Source organism: Lampetra fluviatilis, chromosome 39 (assembly GCF_964198595.1).
Source record: "Lampetra fluviatilis chromosome 39, kcLamFluv1.1, whole genome shotgun sequence".
NCBI classification, from domain to species: Eukaryota; Metazoa; Chordata; class Hyperoartia; order Petromyzontiformes; family Petromyzontidae; genus Lampetra; species Lampetra fluviatilis.
In genome coordinates, this window is record NC_136313.1 from 9,250,804 (window position 1) to 9,266,980 (window position 16,177).

The following is a 16,177-nucleotide window of genomic DNA, read 5'->3' on the forward strand; positions in this document are numbered from 1 at the left end:
AGGTTATGCAGGGTTCAATGTTAAAGTCACGACCTGGAACTAACGGAGCCAAGTCTTGCGTTTTGCAGAGATCCTTATCGCACACTGTGCTCACACACTCCGGTGACCCGTGTTAAGAGTTTGACCTCAGTACCCAGCAAGGGCCCCCTCCAGGTTAGCTCAGCCTCAAATGAGCACCTGGCACCACAGATGCTGCGGGGGAGAAAGCAACAAACGCTGCCGGGGTGTGTGGTGGTGCCGATCACCAAAGTGGACGTGCTTCCTCCCTATCGCACGCTGGTCGCACAACTCCGCACTTGTTCAAAAGGTTCTTATTTTTGTACTATATATATTTAAACGAGACCGTGGTCTAATTACTCAACGTGTGGATTGTTTATATGGAAGCACTTTTTCCTTTTGGGGAATTTTAACACTGGACCAACGATTAATTGGGAGTGGTAACAGCGGCAGTGTGCGGTGGCTCTTCCTTGCCAAAGGTATCGAGGGATATATATTTATTTATTTACGTCTGCAAAACGTTGCACAGGAATTCAATCAAGGCACCCTCCGTGTCCTCGCGTGGTGCTTGTGATGTAAATAATATAATAACACAAAAAACGTGAAATATTTACCCTGAGCCACTTGTAAAACTCCACTCCAAGCCACCCCGTGTCAAAGTCAAGAAAATCAATTTTCTCAACAAGCAGCAACTCGATGAACTGTGCTCTCGTCAGCAAAGGGGGATTCTGATCACCTTCGTTACGTGAAAGGCAGTTTTTTCTTTTCTTGAACGCAATGTGAAGTTTCGTCATTTTGGCCGCACATTTAATTAGCACACGCTGACTTACTCTTGGAAATGCCGTCACAGCTTCTTATGAGGTCCACCCTGGAGCAGATCACACAATTTGTCAATTATATGCACCAATTAGCTCTGTGCAACCGCGGCTTACTGGCCACAACACGCGGACCACTCGGCTACCCAGAATCGGAATAACTATCTGCATGACAGAGGCAGCTAATCATCAGAGGGGCGAGAAAACAGAGCCCGACCGGCAATGTATTGCCCTCAGGACCTTGGCAGCAAGAACCTTCTTGTTTCTCAGCATCTCATTCTGTATCCTGGACGGATAAATTAATTGAAATGAACCCCTCGCATCAACCGCCAAGGAATGTGTTAATCGGTAAATCCGGTGCAGCGATCTGTGCCACACCGACACGGCCACTGGCGAAACCTGGACTCTCTGTCTCGCCGCCACGCCGGGTTTTTGCACCGTAACCCCCCCCCACCTCGCCGCACCAAATGAGCGCACGCACAGAGGCGTTAATTGCCGAAGGATACGCGCGGAGCGTACACGCTCGAGGTGCTCATCCGGTGCAGCAGCGGCGGCGGGGACCAATGGGCGCCGCTCAACCCGCGCAGCGTTGCAACCAGGTCACGTACGCGCGCAGGCGCACGTTAAGACGGCTGCGTGAGCTACTCCCCCCGCCACCCGGCCCCAGCCCCCCCACCGCCCCCTCTCTTGCAAACAACAGTGTAATAGGCGACCGTCTAGGTTAAAATATAAATTTTTGTTAATGAAATCTTCAAATGCCCAATGAAGAAAAGGAGGTGCGGTGCTGTCAATTTGGTGCACTCTTGCACCTACAACCTCACCTGGACTAACGTCAACAGGCCGGTGTCGTGTGTTTAAAACCCGATGCACATTTATCTTCTCAGTTGTTGTTATTAGGGGGAGGCGCTGGTGCAGTGGGTAAACAGGGCACCGTGCGACGATGGTGGCGACTTGAGTTTCATTTCCCGGCCACGGCTAACATCAGTGGCGAGTGGCATCTCAACTGCTCCTTCACCAACTTGCCACGGTCCAACATTGTGAGGTATGGTAAAAAAGGAAAAAAAAAATCACAATTAAATTGGCGTGTGGAGGCCTACAGCTATCAGTGGATTGACGAAGAGCTGTACATTATTAATTTTATAGTACGCCTGGGAATAAAACCTGGCATGAATGCTGCATTAAGTGCACCATCGATTAAAATAATTTAGTTATTCTAATGCACTATTTTAGAGGGGTTTTTTTCCCCCACGTAAAAAAAAAACACTGTGTGTAAGCGTACAAGATCCTAGCACCCCCCTGGGCCCCCCCCCCCCCCCCGCTAACTCTGTCTGATTACTCGTTCGATAGCTGCCGCAAGACATGTGCACCAAGCACTACCTTCACCACACGCCACATAGCTGCCAAATGCACCTTCAGATTGGCAGAAGGTACTGACCCCTAAGCTCCGCCTCATCTACACCCAGTTTTGCGCGATGTTCTGGGCTTCGAGCGTTACTTCACCAGTGAACATAAACAGTAGTAAATGAAGGGACGCGTGTCAGTGGTGTCCAGTTGCGACTGCGCTTTACCAACGGGCACCTGCGTGCGCTACGCAAGCAGCGGTACTGGTTTAGCACCTCCAGATGAACCGGGGCCATGGTGATAGCCAACGCGTCACCCTCAGTGTGCAGGAAAAAAGCGCGCAGACGTTCGACAAACAATTCCGAGTACAGTATTCGTCAAATTTAAGCGATACAAAAACACGTTTACGGTTTCCTGATTTTAAATCGGCTACTCTCTGCTTTTGCAGATTTCTACTGAATCATTGCTTCTACTTCTGGTAGGTTATGTTGAAAGAAACTAGAACACTTGACGATGAATGGTAAGGACATTTTTTTTGTTTAATTTTATATTAAATTTTTTTAGCTTTTTCTTTTCAATTATGAATAACAAAATATATACGTGGAATAGTCCTTTCTCTCCTTTTCTGAACGCACATTTTCTTTGAACTCGTGTTCATTTCACATTGACGTAATCTGCAAAATGTACAAAATGTTCCCAGAGTCGGGAGTGATGGGGCTGGCCATTTGTGACCTCTTCCATTCGCAAATTCCCCCAGTCCGCTCGGTCGACCGCTCGCTTGCAACACCCGCTACCAAAGCGCACAGCACAGCTGTGCAAGACCTTCAGCTTGGTGTCATGTGGCACTTTTAAAACGACTTCACTCCACCCGTTTAAAATCACCCGCTCTCTTACGCGCCACGCCAGCACATGGGCCACCCGTGGTGGCAACGAGACCCTCTCGCGAAAGGCCGCACACCCAGGCACGAACGGGCGCAGCTATTAAAATGCATGACGTTTAAATGTACAAGGATGAACACCTTGCGGACGCAACCCCTTACACGGCGATTTAATACTCAAACTGGTGCGAGGGCCCGGCCGCTTGGCTTGCCACTGTCAGGGAAGCAACGTTGGAGAACGGCTTGGGCGGCACCTCAGGCTTGGCGACCCTGGCCACGTGCCCCCTCCTACCGTGGGTACCCCTCGGCAGAGAATGGTATCCTCCGTTCGGCGTCGTGGCCACGTGCAGGCCAGTACCGATGAGCGATGCCGATGGGGAAGAGGCCGATGAGGGAGAAGCCAAATGAGGCTGCTGTTGCTGCTGCTGTTGCCGATAGGTGGCGGCGCGCATCGACTCGGCGCGCGTTACCGGGCGCACGCGGCACGACTCGGCGCGGCACACCGGGTGCTGCCGCGCGTTGGCGTACGCCAGCGCCGTCTCCAGGGCGGCATCCGTCCGTGACCGTATCGAGTCTGTTCTCGCCGGCGCTGGTGGCGGCCGGCCGACCGCCAGCCGAGGACTGCAGCAAGACGTCGCCGGCACGATCATCGTGCAAGGCGGCACGCCTAAGCCACCGCCGCCCCCGTTCCCACTGCTGTAGTTGCTGGAGCCCTGCTGCTGCTGCTGCTGCTGCTGCCGGTGGTGGCTGTGGTTGTGGTTGTGGCTGTGACTGCGGCTCAGTGACCCCGAGCTGCTCCCGGAGCGCGTTGTGCTGGGTCGGCGCTCGAGCATCGGGCCTCCGGAGGAGGGCACGTCGACGCGCCGGCTCGGCGTGTGCTGCGAGGGCGTGCGCTTGAGCGACACGTCCCGGTGAGGCACCCGCGGCGGGGTCTCGTGCGAGGAGTCCGGCGACTCGACGCCGCCGCTGCCGTCCACCGCGGCCACCTCCCCCCCTCTGCTCCCCACCCGCTCACCGCCCGCGGCCACGTCCGGGACGTCCTGGGGCCTCTGTGCGTGCGGCGAGAAGGAGCCTCCCCCCGCCGGTGGCGGCCGGGGCAGCGCCCATCCCGGGGAGCCGTGGCCCCCCACCACTGCGCCCTGGGGAGACTCGACTGTCGGAAAGATCGCGCCGAGGCGGACGCCGCGCTCCGAGTCGCCGTCGCACACGTCGCCGTACAGGAAGCTGCGCCCGCGCTCCGTGGGCAGGATGAGGGCGCGCGGCACCCGCTGCGGGCAGCGCTGCAGTGAGTGGCGGTTGGAGCCACGGCCCGACGAGTCGCTGGAGCACGAGTGGCCGTCCCTCTCCTGGACGACGAGGACGCCGTAGCCCCGCGCAGCCGCGTCGTACTCGTTATTGTTGCTGCCCACGGTGGCGCTCTTCAGCTGCAGCACGGGCGTCGACTCGGGAGTTGGCAGCCCCGGCAGCTCCGGGTGCGGCGCCGGCGGCGACGTCAATGCCTCGGGGGGCTCGCGCACTCCGTTGGGCACGCGTGCCTGCTTGTCGTGTCCCGGCACCGCCAGCAGGGCCGTGCCGACGGGCGCGATCAGGTGCTGGTGATGCTGCTGCCGCTGTTGCTGCAGCGGCTCGGACTTGGGCTTCTTGCGCTGGGCGGCGCCGTCCTCGTCCTCGCAGGCGGCGCCCGTGAGGACGCCGTTTTTCTTGTGCGGCGGCGCCGGCACGCCCCGCGCGGCGGGGTGGAGGTCGCGGGGTCGCGGCGCTCCGTACGGCCGCCCGGGCGGGCTGTCCGAGGGCGCCTTGGAGTGGCGCTCGCGGCGCCGGCGGCCCACGTAGCAGTAGGTGACGAGCACGGCGAGGACGGCGCCCAGCACGAACGCCGACACCACGCAGATGGCGAGCAGCGCCGCCGGCACCAGCGAGCTGCTCTCCGCCACTCGGGTCTCGCGCACGACACCTACGTCGTCGTCGGCGGGGGGGGAGGGGGGGGTGAGGAAGGTGGGCGGCGGGAGGGCAGACGGCGGAACGGGGGACGAGAGGGGCCGGGGGGGTCCAACGAGAAAGTGGGGGGCAAGCGACGGCGTGGAAGGTTGGCAGGGCGGCGAGGAGGTCGACAGCAGTGGCACAAGCGTGTGGGCAGGCGGAAGCGAGGAGAGGAGAAACGAGGAAGCAAGGACATGCGGGTCGTGGCGGCGTGGGAGAGTGAGAACGAGGGTGATGGCGGGTGTGAGATGTTGGTAGCCAAAGGCATTTACGTAACGAAAAATAAAAGTGGGGAGGAGAAGCGAGGGGGATAAAAAAGAAAAACAGATAAAAACAAAAGTTACAAATTATAAACTAAAACAATGGAGGTGGGGGAGAAATTCACGAATAACGAACATCAACTCTAGACATCAAAGGCAAGAGAACACGGCCCACCTGCACATCCACTCGGTGCAGCGAAACCTGCAAATAAACAACCGCAACGGTGCCAATTACATCCCCATGTCTCCAAATGCCTGTGGAGATGAGAACGTAAGGATGTTAATGAGATGGAAGACAAGTATGTCGTGGGGCATACTCGTATAAAATAAATAAACAAATCGACAAAAGAAAACTAACAACAATTAACAACAACTTCCCATGAGCTTTAGCGTTCCAGTACGCGTGCGCAGGCACGCAAGGACACGCACGCAACTAAGAACATAAACAATGCGACGCAAAGGGCGTTCACAGCGCTGTGCGGTCTTGTTGCTGGCGTCGTTCCGTGATGAGCGGAGGGTAAGCACAAGTGCTCATTCATCTTCCGTACACACACGCACACACACGCACGTGTACAGCAATGCAAACTCTTGGTCTCGCAGCGTCACTGTGAACAGAAGGCAGCAGCTATGAAAACGAAAACAGGGTACAAGGTATGCATAAGCGCGTACAAAAAAACACTTGTGCTCGCACGCACGCACACACACGCACACACGCAACACAACACACTGTGCCTCGCCTGACATGCAAAGCAGGTGCGCGCACGCATACAAAGACGAGCACGCACACAAACACGTGTACGCACAAACAAAAACGGATTAAGGCACCGCCGAGATGAGGAATGGGGAGTGCTGGCAAGGTTCCCAGGACGACAGGCACAGGGGGCTGCACGGGGCCGTTCCTCTCCAGCAAGCTGCTACTAACGAGTCCCCGTGGTGAGCGGGACCGTGCAATGACACACGCGCGCGCGTGCGTGCGTGCGTACGCAAACGTGGTTTGATTGGTGGGGGCAGGGAGGGAGGGAGCGGCGGGTGGCTCGGCCCACGGTCACCCACACGCGGGCGGGCGAGGGAGGGAGCGAGTAAGTAAAGTTCGTTGCCTCTCTGGGTCCTGCTTTGTGAAGAGAGAGAAGAGCGAGGCACGTTCAGAGTTGAAGCCAGGGAACAGCTCTGGTTGACTCCAAGTTCGCCGCATTGTTTAGACTTGACCTAATTTGCGCTTTTGACAGCTTACACAGAATTAGGTTTTTTTGGTGTTTTTTTCCTCTTTCTTTTTCCTTCAGGTAACATCCAGGTAGCAGCCAATTTGATTTAAATTAAATAAAATCAATGAAATACACAACAAAGCTGAAATGTCAAATCAATACGGAAATGAGGCAAAGATGCGAATGCAACAAAAACACAAAAACATCAAAAACTCATAGCTCAACATATGCAAATGCAAAAAAGGGAGTTGAATTAAATTAAAATCAAGTTGCAATAACTCATGAACAGAAAGAAAGGGATGACAGCTCAGGGGTACCCGATGCATTAATGCTAATGGTGCTTGGTGGTACAGCCAAAACGAAATCCAATTAATTTTACGAAGTGCCACACACACACAACACCCGGCAAGCAGCGGCCAATGGGAGGAGCTGCTGAATTAATCAGGAGTGCAGCGCACTCGTAAGATTTGGCTTAACAAGATTGTATTGTAAGATCTTTTTTTTTATATTCTTGGTTCTTTCGTTAAAGTCACGTGACTTTACCGAAAGAACCAAGCATATTAATTTCTGCAGTCACGAAAGTTTTAAGTCAAAATAGATTTTGTTTTACTCTTACTTAAGTTGGCACGTTTGCACTTGCAAGTCCGATTAAAATACAGCACAGCTGCGCATTAGATTGCCGGGTAAAGTTGTAGCTGGAAAGAGTGCGACCGATTCTCTTCCGAGGTCAAGTTGTAAAATGAAAGTGGCTCTCGCACAAGGGTACCCCCCCCCCTTTGCAACAAATTATAACAGCATTAAAACAAAGCAAGTGTAAAAGAAAAAATGCAAATTCAAGTAAAATATAATCAGGCCCTTTGAAAACTGGAGAGGAGCAAGAGGGAACATTACACTTCCTGACACTTGAATTATATTAATATGCATCGAAGCAAATTAATTAAGAAGTTCAATTGTAATACGTTTAATGCATATTACTAATATAATTGGTTTTGTGGGAACATAGATGTTAGTAAAAGAAGCCAGCATATGTAAGATTTTTAATACAAGATTCGCCTTTGGAGAAAAATGAGTTCTGTATCCTGAGCGGTTTCATTTTTTTTGCTCATGCCGACAAGGGGTTTGAGGGTGTTTGTTGTAAGCTCTCGCAGTTGTACCCGACAACGCAGTGACCGCATTTCATTCCGTCGTGCGGAGGAATAGCCTGGTGTTCGGAAATTAAATTACTGCTCTCTGAACTCGGGTAAACATAAATATTTGAAATTTCTCCCAGCAGTCCTGACATGGCTGGAAGGTACAGTGACGTACGGAGGGGGAGGGGGGGTGATGCAGCCATCACGCGACTGTCCGAAGACATTGTAAGCAAAATCTGAATTCCGGAGACGTCCTATGTTAATGAGCCATCTTACATAAATCAAGCCAACTTGTTTTTATTTGATAATAAGAAACCTGTAATTCATACTTTAGTATGTGATGGCAGGTGATAATTTTCAACTAATCCTTGTGGAAAGATCTGGAGGGAAATGAACACTTTCAACGATAACGTTTAATCAATGTAGTCTCTGTTAAGTTTGTCTTAAGAGTCATGCACTGAGCAAGTCAAACACGTAACCCAAAATAGCCTCTTCACTCCTAATGAACAACGCTGCTGACTGAGCAAAAGCTGGTGCAGGCTTCGCGGTAAGGGAGGCTCAATGAATAAAATTGCCGGCAATTGATTCAAACAGCAGAAAAAAGTTACTCACCGATGCCAATTTAACCGGCTTGCGGATAATCTCCAAGCGTACGAAACACGTCAACTGGTTTTATTTTATAAAAATCTATCTTGCGGCACATGTATTAAAAAAAATATATCCAAAGTGACAAGTACAAAAAAAATACTAAATTGAATCAAGAGACTTTTGTGGAATCTTTCTTTCTCCCTCAACCAATTTACAGCATCCCCAATTATCACAGGTGCTCCATTCCCTAGACATTCCACACCCTGGTTACAGAATCTCAGGTTTTCTCCAAAATTAATCGGCGTTGATTGGGCCTGAAAGGTGATGAGAGAAAACACACGTCTCTCAATGGCTTCTGGGTTGATTACAATTAGCCGATATTGAAAGTGGCTCTCCAGCCTCAAAGGTGACCTGGCTGCTCGCCTGAAGGCTGCCTTACCATCGGGGGGAAGCGCGCCCGTGGGCAGCGCCTCCGCAAGGTCATCGGCGTCGAGCCGGCGCCGGTCAGGGGACCAGGACCGACCGAGTGCCACCCGGCCCACATGTGGGGGCCTAAGGGGGGCCTCTGTTCCGACGGTGTCAGCGGCGGCAGCGCCATGGGCCGCCTCTGTCACTGTCGGTACAACGGGAACATCGCCCCCTCCTTGAGAGTTACGCCCGTGCTGCCGTTCTGCCGTGCGCGCACGTGTGCCCCCCTTTTACGGGGAAGGGACTCCCCGAGCGAAAGCGCTTGTCACTGGGGTGCTCGTGTGCGGATTTGTGCGCGCGCTCTCACACCTTGCTAATGCTCACGGGGAACTTTGAGCAAAACTGCAGACAAATTATGGAAGGTTGGCGTACTACAAAACTTGCTGAACGAGGACGCATCGAGGGACAGATTAGGATGTAGCAAGGGATGTGTTTTTTTGCAAAAACTACATATTGATTTCTTAATTCTTGATTCTACAAGTAGGTATATCATGTTTTTTTAATGTAGAAATGCAAATGATTGAAAACAGGTTGCCATGTCATGGATATTTATACTCCAGAAAGAATTGTAGGAATGAGCACAACTGCATACTGATGACGCATTTGCACAATTTATACAACAGTTCTGCACCCTCACTGTATGTCTTGGTAAAATACAAGATGCATGGACAGAAGGGCCGCTAGGAAAATGCCAAGAGACAGAACACCAACCAGAGATACACAGACGCTGATAGATGGATGTCAGGATAAATGCGTGAATGGATGAGCTCGCTTCAAAGAACAAAGCAAATCGATGCTGTTTGCCCACAGACCTGTGTCCAAATTAAAAACGCCCAAGACAGCCTCACAAAAGTCGTTAAAGATGCCTTCCTGCTATACATTAGGAGCTTTAAAGTTATCTAAAAATGGTGGCTTGGGGACAGTAGTACAGCTAAGGGAAAAACATACTTCCATTGTATTCCACAAGCCCATTCTGTGAGCTACTTAAGAGTCTGAACCAATTCTCTCTCTCGACTTGGCTGTTACCATTCTCACTCGCTTTGCGTGGTCTCGGTGGAATTTGTGATGTGATGGCTACACAGCGGAGTGCATCGCTGAAGATCATTGGGCCTCGGATGCAACGGGTCGGGGGCAGAAAAACGCTCCTCTCGTGTGTTTCCTGCCCAGTTTTAAAGTTTAATTTCAAAACGGCGCCAAAAGATTTCGAGATGAAAACTGCTGAAGTGTCCCAGTGACACGCGATGGCAAGCCCACTGGCCACTGTACATTGCTAAGTTGGCTTCATCCACTGAATGAAAGAAATTTGACAACAGGGACAGCTGTTGAAACTGAAAACTCTCTTTCACGTGGGGCTTTATGCTCTCCCAGGCCGCTTGGGATGACGGTGGCGGGTAACCTCGGCAATGACTCGACGTCAAAATAGACTTGTTGCAGAAACCCACTGACCAAACACACAAAAAAATCTAATATTAAAGAATAAACTGCCTTGAAACGATCCCAAACCATATTTAACCACTTAAAATAATCAATGGAGCGCTTCAATGCAACAGTCCGTGCGAGGCCTAAAAGCTACCGGACAAACCTGACATGTAAGGCCGTGTCCACCCCCCCCCCCCTGTTGTTGCTCATAAATGCACGGGGTCCGGTTCGAGACCACTGCTGTCAGCACAAGGAAAGATGGGAGGTAACATCCATCTCGTCAAGCCGTGTCACGCGAGCCGTTTGGAAGGTAGCCAAGTACACGGTCATACTCTTCACACTATCCCATTCATACCCTCTGCCCCCAGAAAACTAATCCCATTACTAGTGCCACTTGTCAGCCAGCCAAAATGCGGTCGTGTGGTAGAGGGGCGCGGGTGGGGAAGAAGTGCAGGCAGCATGGAGTATAAACGCTCCTTCATCTTGGAAGGTGGGTGGAAGGTGGGTGGGAGGTGGGTGTTGGGGGAGGAAGACCATCTTCACTGGGCAGGTTGCGGTGTAAGAACATCGCCAACTCGGAGGGTGTGAAATCCAGCGCAATGCAATAGATTCTCACGGCAATATCCGAAAACGCCTCGGGTGGTCTTTGGTTTTAGCGGCACTGCCGGATGAGTTGTTAGCGGCTGTGCGGGAAGCGCAGATGTTCCGTGCGCTCACAAAAAAAAACGAGGACATCAAGTTCCTCGGGCACTCTAGCAAAGCTTCAGGGTTGTAATTTAGAATTTCCTTTTGCAGCTTTGAATGTTGTTGTAGAGACTCATTGTGGATGAGACAGGCTCAAAACAAACCTGGTATACCACTTTCTGAAACTGCAGGGGTTGCAGACCAACTTAATTAATATCCTTGAGATTGGGTTAAGGATTAGGCCGAATAAGCCTGGAGTAAAATACAAGTAACGATTAAATTATGTACTATGGACCACAACAATAATGGGTTTATTTTTCAGCAAAACACATCTTCAGAGCATTTTTGTTGCTTAAAAATAGATCAAAAGTAGACCTGTCGGTGAAATAGTAACTATTTAATGTTTTCGTTTTTTTGTGTGGGAATGAAAATGAATAGCAACAATATGACAGTTTCCAGCCCCTCTGTAAGCAGAAGAAAAGCCCGATAACGCGATTTGCATGGAGAGGAAAGAATTAGGGAACAAAACGGAAAAACAGAAGAAAGACGAAGCTGCTGCTGACAAATGGAACAGGAGCGTTAGGAAAACACTGCGGAAGAAGCTTTTGTAAATGCTTTGGAAGTGACAACAGTGGCTTGGGGAGGGCACAATGCAGCAAGGGTCAATATGCAACACCAGGGAGCACACACATTTGTATAAGTACACACAAGAGCTCACGCACGTACACGTGCACCAGGCACACACACACGTTCATGCAAACCCACACACACGGCATGCAAAAAACACATACATTTTCAAAAACACGCGTGCACACACACGTGTGCGTGAGGGCGGACACGCACAAACGTATGCACCCCCCCGCCCGCCCGTGCCCGTACCGCTGCGCACGCACACAGAAGCACCTCAACACAGGGAAATGACATTTTCACACGCTGGCTCGCACTCTCTGCACTCTGAATAGACGGGGGGCAGTTTCACACACACAGTGTTTTTCCAGGCCCCATGCTGCGGAGCAAGCACAAAAGGAGCCAAAAACTCAGTGTCAATGCCCCGGCTGCCCCTCCCCTCAAATCCACCTCGCACTCCCACACTCCCAAGCAATTCCTACTCCCACCCCCAGCATGTCCATCTTCAGATCAATAACAGATATCTCTTACTACCCACCTACTCAAAACAAAACCCTAACCCCACTCGCCCTTGCATTGCCAGCCGAAGTGATTGGTGCACAAGCTGTTAATTGGTGTTAAGTTTTGGTGCCACTAAATGTCCGTTCTTTCTGTGTGAAACAAAGTATGAAGACCTCTAGGGCTAGACGAGCAGAATCACACTTTGCTCTTTCCCTTCAGGCAGTCGAAAAGGGCAGCATTTTCAGCGTAAGCACGCAAATTGTGAGCAACTGCAGAGCAAATAGGTGGTGCGTACAAACACAACTTTGATATGAGCCTTGAAGGTTTGTAAGTGTACAGCATGAGGCACCGGCTTGGTCATGCTGCAGTAGCTGCAAGCTCCCACTTTGCAAGTTAGTTGCGGCGTGTGGTTAAATTGAGCCCCACGCATAAGCAAACAACTCATTGCAGAGTTGCTTCAATGTGCCACAAAACTAAAATAAAGTGGCTTATTTGTTGCAGTGATTCTTTGCGACGTCCCATCAGCAAAAGGTGCCCCTAAGTAGGCACGCCATGCCTCAACGTGCAAACTATGAGCATGCAAATCGTTTGTGAAAAATACTCACGTGGGTTCAGGATCGGGTTCTACGGGCTTATCCTTTCTCCCCCCTCCCCCTAAAAAAGCCACCCTCCATGAAGGGATCCCCCCCCCCACACACAGATATTGTGGGCGGCTGCTAAAGCTCACGTTCTCCGCCCCAGCAATGACCAGACTCAGTGCCCGTCCCTCCCACATGAGCTCAGCTAGTCAATGGACAGGTCAAGGGGTCAAGCCGTGCAAAAAGGTTTTGAGGCCAGACAATGGGCCATCAATTCCACCATCGTTATGGCAACCGAGGTCAAAGGTGACCCAGCAAGATTGATTAGACCCAGTTGCGGGCAAGCCTTTAGGTGTGCTGTAGTACTGCACTGCTTTAAAATCAGCTTAGTGCTTTATCGCCTTACTTACATTTAAAATGTCAAGAGAAGTCTCTTATATTGTTATTGTAACTCATAATAAAACTGGAATGATTTTTTTGCCGTAAAACAATTCCTAGACATCTTTAACCGCTTAAGGCCTCCGGTTACACGGCTCAGGTTATTTATGTTAAAGGCTCTGCAGAAAAGCGACTGTCATTATGGACCAATGGGCAGACAGCTGCTTCTGAATACTCCACTTACGGCGGTTTCAAAGTTGCCCATTGCCAGCATTGTGCAGATGAGCAGGCGATTTCAAAGGCAAGGTTACCTCTGGCAAAAAAAAAAACAGCTTGGACGGCAGATTGAGTTGAATGCCAAATACCACCTGAGCTTTAGACAACACAGCATTGGGCAACCTTGGACAGCTACTGATACCTGCAACTCAAAACCAGCTTGAGCGCCACTCGCTCTGCACCCCACACCTTTGTGCTCATACCTTCACGGTCGACTCTTCCTCCGCGTTGCCCTCTGCTGCCCTTCTCTATCCTTCCACCTCTCACCACCACGTAGACCCACCCTAAAGGTCTTCAACCTCTTTCAAATTTGTGCGCACCCTCAACCTCCCCCATCCAAAACCCATCCTCTCCCGAAAGGCTGCATCCTAAGACTATAAATGCGTCGAGCTACAAGGCTGCAGCCGATCGACCAAGCCCGGTCTCCCAAGCGCGACGCTTTATGGTAAAATTATGCTCATGCTCCCAGGAGGGAAAATTATTTTGAAATACATTAAGTCGGGTGTAATGGCAGACTAGCAGCACTCACTCGTGACCTCGTTTGCTGGCACCCTCTGTGGAGTAAGGAGTTTTCCCATGACAAATGTGGCTTTTTATACAATTTAAAAAAATCCACAAAAAATTGTGGGCACTTTGGTTCCCTTCCCCCTCAATTGACTGTAGAAATAAAGCCATATTGTCATCCTTGCACGAGACACACCGTGTGAAACACCACGTGGGAGAACGGTAAGTGTTTACTGCCAATGAGTTTCACCTCTCTCATGCCTTCCAATAACACAAAACCATCTGGTGTGTTGTGTGGAGGTGTGGAGTGCAAGGTGAGCAGGGAGGCAGGTTAAAAAAAATATTTAAGAAAGAAGATTGGCCTGGGATAACTACAACAATTAGTATTAATTTTGTCAAAATAACCCCATTGAATTTTTTTGGGAAACCAATTCTACGCATAACAAAAGGAACTATGACAAATTTTACTTCCGCTGAAGTGTCGTTACAGGTGAGTGTAGCAATATAACCTTGGTATATATTTTAAGAGTTGTCCAATTTATGCTGAATACAAATTTGTTTCCCCAGCCAGAAAAGATGACAAACTGGGTCACTGTAAAGCCAAAGCTAAACGTTTTGTATCATTCTCTAACCAAAATCTCCCCATCAAAAAAATAAACCACACCAATTTAACAATTATTCACAATGTTCTAAGAGATGGAATTGCTTGGCTGCAACACAATTAGTGTATTTTCTGCTTTCAATTTCTTTTAAAATCAGCCCATTATCCTTATTTTTGTTAACACTATTATTATTATTATGTCAAGCAGGACATTCTAGTGGACAGTGTGGCTCTGTCTGTGTTCGGAGATCGTTGCTTTAAAAACATCAATACTCTCTCCCATGATAATGAGCTGCTGGAACATAATCAAATACACATTACGTCTGCTAATTCGTGCGGACATAAAAAGCCCATGGCAATTGCAACAGTAAGCCATTGTGTGCTGGTGTCACAGCCCAACTTGAAGAATTATCCACAATTACTGAACTGCCCTTCCGTCAATGCTTTCGAGGGCTCCGTCACCCCCGTGTGTTGAGCTACCGAACAGACGACCCTTGCGAAAAGACACGACGTTGATGATGACAACTACGACAATAACAAAGGCGATGAACATGGCACATTAATTATGGACACCTTTCCCACTACCTCACAATTAACGTGGCATTTGAAGGCATAATTTAACTGTGTACAGACCACATCACACAATAAATGCCTCCCCTTTCTGCTGTGGCCTTTCGTCTCTCGCTCTCTCTGGCCCCATAGAAATCACCATTTAACACGGGCATCGATACAACGTTCGCCTGAAAACCGCCTCCAGTGCTCGACAAACTGCATTCTGCCTTGAACCTTGGAGCGAGCATAATGCTGCTCGCAAGGGTGCCCTTCCCGTGGGTGTCTGCCTCGTGTTTTGTCGGTGCGCGTTGAGCGAGATCTAACTCGTGGCTCCGGCGCGAAAGCAAGGACGCTCGCTCACAGCAATGAATGTGAGCAAAGGCAGGCCCATCAATTCCTAGAGAAAGAAGGGGACCCAGTGTATGGGTATCTAATGTAGTATTGTAACACAAATGGTACCAACAGTCCTGACTAATACAAAGGCAGGGCACAGTTGCATGTCATATATTGTGTTGAACACAATGAAAATAAGGGCATGTCTTATTTGTCTGCGGTATAGAGATTGGATGGTATGAGGGAAATCATTCAGTTTTTTATTTAAAATTGTAAAGCTTGAAGTTGCAAAACTTTACATTTCAAAACTGCATTTTCCATTCAAATTGAAACTCTTGGAATGTGGTTCTAATTAACAAGGTTTACACCTCATGTAATTAAACACTCAAATCAGAAACTATTAAAATATGTGCGTGTCCTCTTGCCATTTTCTTTGACTGGTGTAAAAAGCCACAGGTTATTTATATTATTTAATATCATTGGAGCACCTTGGACCACAATCCAGAGCTCGTTGTGTTCAGTCCCAGGGTGAGTGGGCAGCGGATTGCCAAAGGGGGTGTGCCGTTGAACAAGCAAATTCCAGCTTTCATTTTGGTAAACATTCGGATGAGTTCTCTACTTTGAAGTTCCTTTCCCATGATGAGTTTTCGACCAGGAAATCACTCGCCAGCCCAAGCAAGAGGCTAAATAAAGAGTGCCAGATGACAAATCAATTCAGTCACACCGAGTCCAAATCCTACAAGAGTTATACATTGTGCACGAGCATAATTATTGTCCCTTTCATTTTCCTTTTCACCTCAAAAAGTGCTAAACTTTGCGAAAACGCTTTGGTAAGGTGCTTGCTAATAAAGGTGGTGGGCTGCCAACATGCACATCTGAACATTCTGTGACATTCTTTCAAAGGAAACGTATTCCAATTTCAACTGGTAAGTACCAGTGCCCCAAATCATAGCACTTAAGGCGAAGAGAAACAGAAGGCAAGAACATACAAAAATTATTATTACAAAGCGAAGAGAAATTATGTGACGATATTAAGGAAAATTGTAAAGTAAAAACACACAGGCT

General features: G+C 49.7%; 1 protein-coding gene across 3 annotated transcripts in view; it reads right to left on the reverse strand.

Moving 5' to 3' along the window:
• Window positions 1–1,497: 1,497 nt before the first annotated feature.
• The window catches only part of LOC144945974 (semaphorin-6A-like), a 147,270-nt gene continuing 132,590 nt past the window's right edge, over window positions 1,498–16,177 (reverse strand). For 2 of the 3 annotated variants that reach the window (XM_078874668.1, XM_078874667.1), the window contains 2 exons: window positions 8,631–8,804; window positions 1,498–4,985 (listed from right to left, as the gene is read on the reverse strand). In XM_078874668.1, coding sequence (XP_078730794.1) covers window positions 3,202–4,985; window positions 8,631–8,804 — 1,958 coding nt within the window. In that variant the 3' untranslated portion in view covers window positions 1,498–3,201. The remainder of the gene's footprint in view (window positions 4,986–8,630; window positions 8,805–16,177) is intronic. The other variant, XM_078874669.1, reaches the window with a different exon arrangement.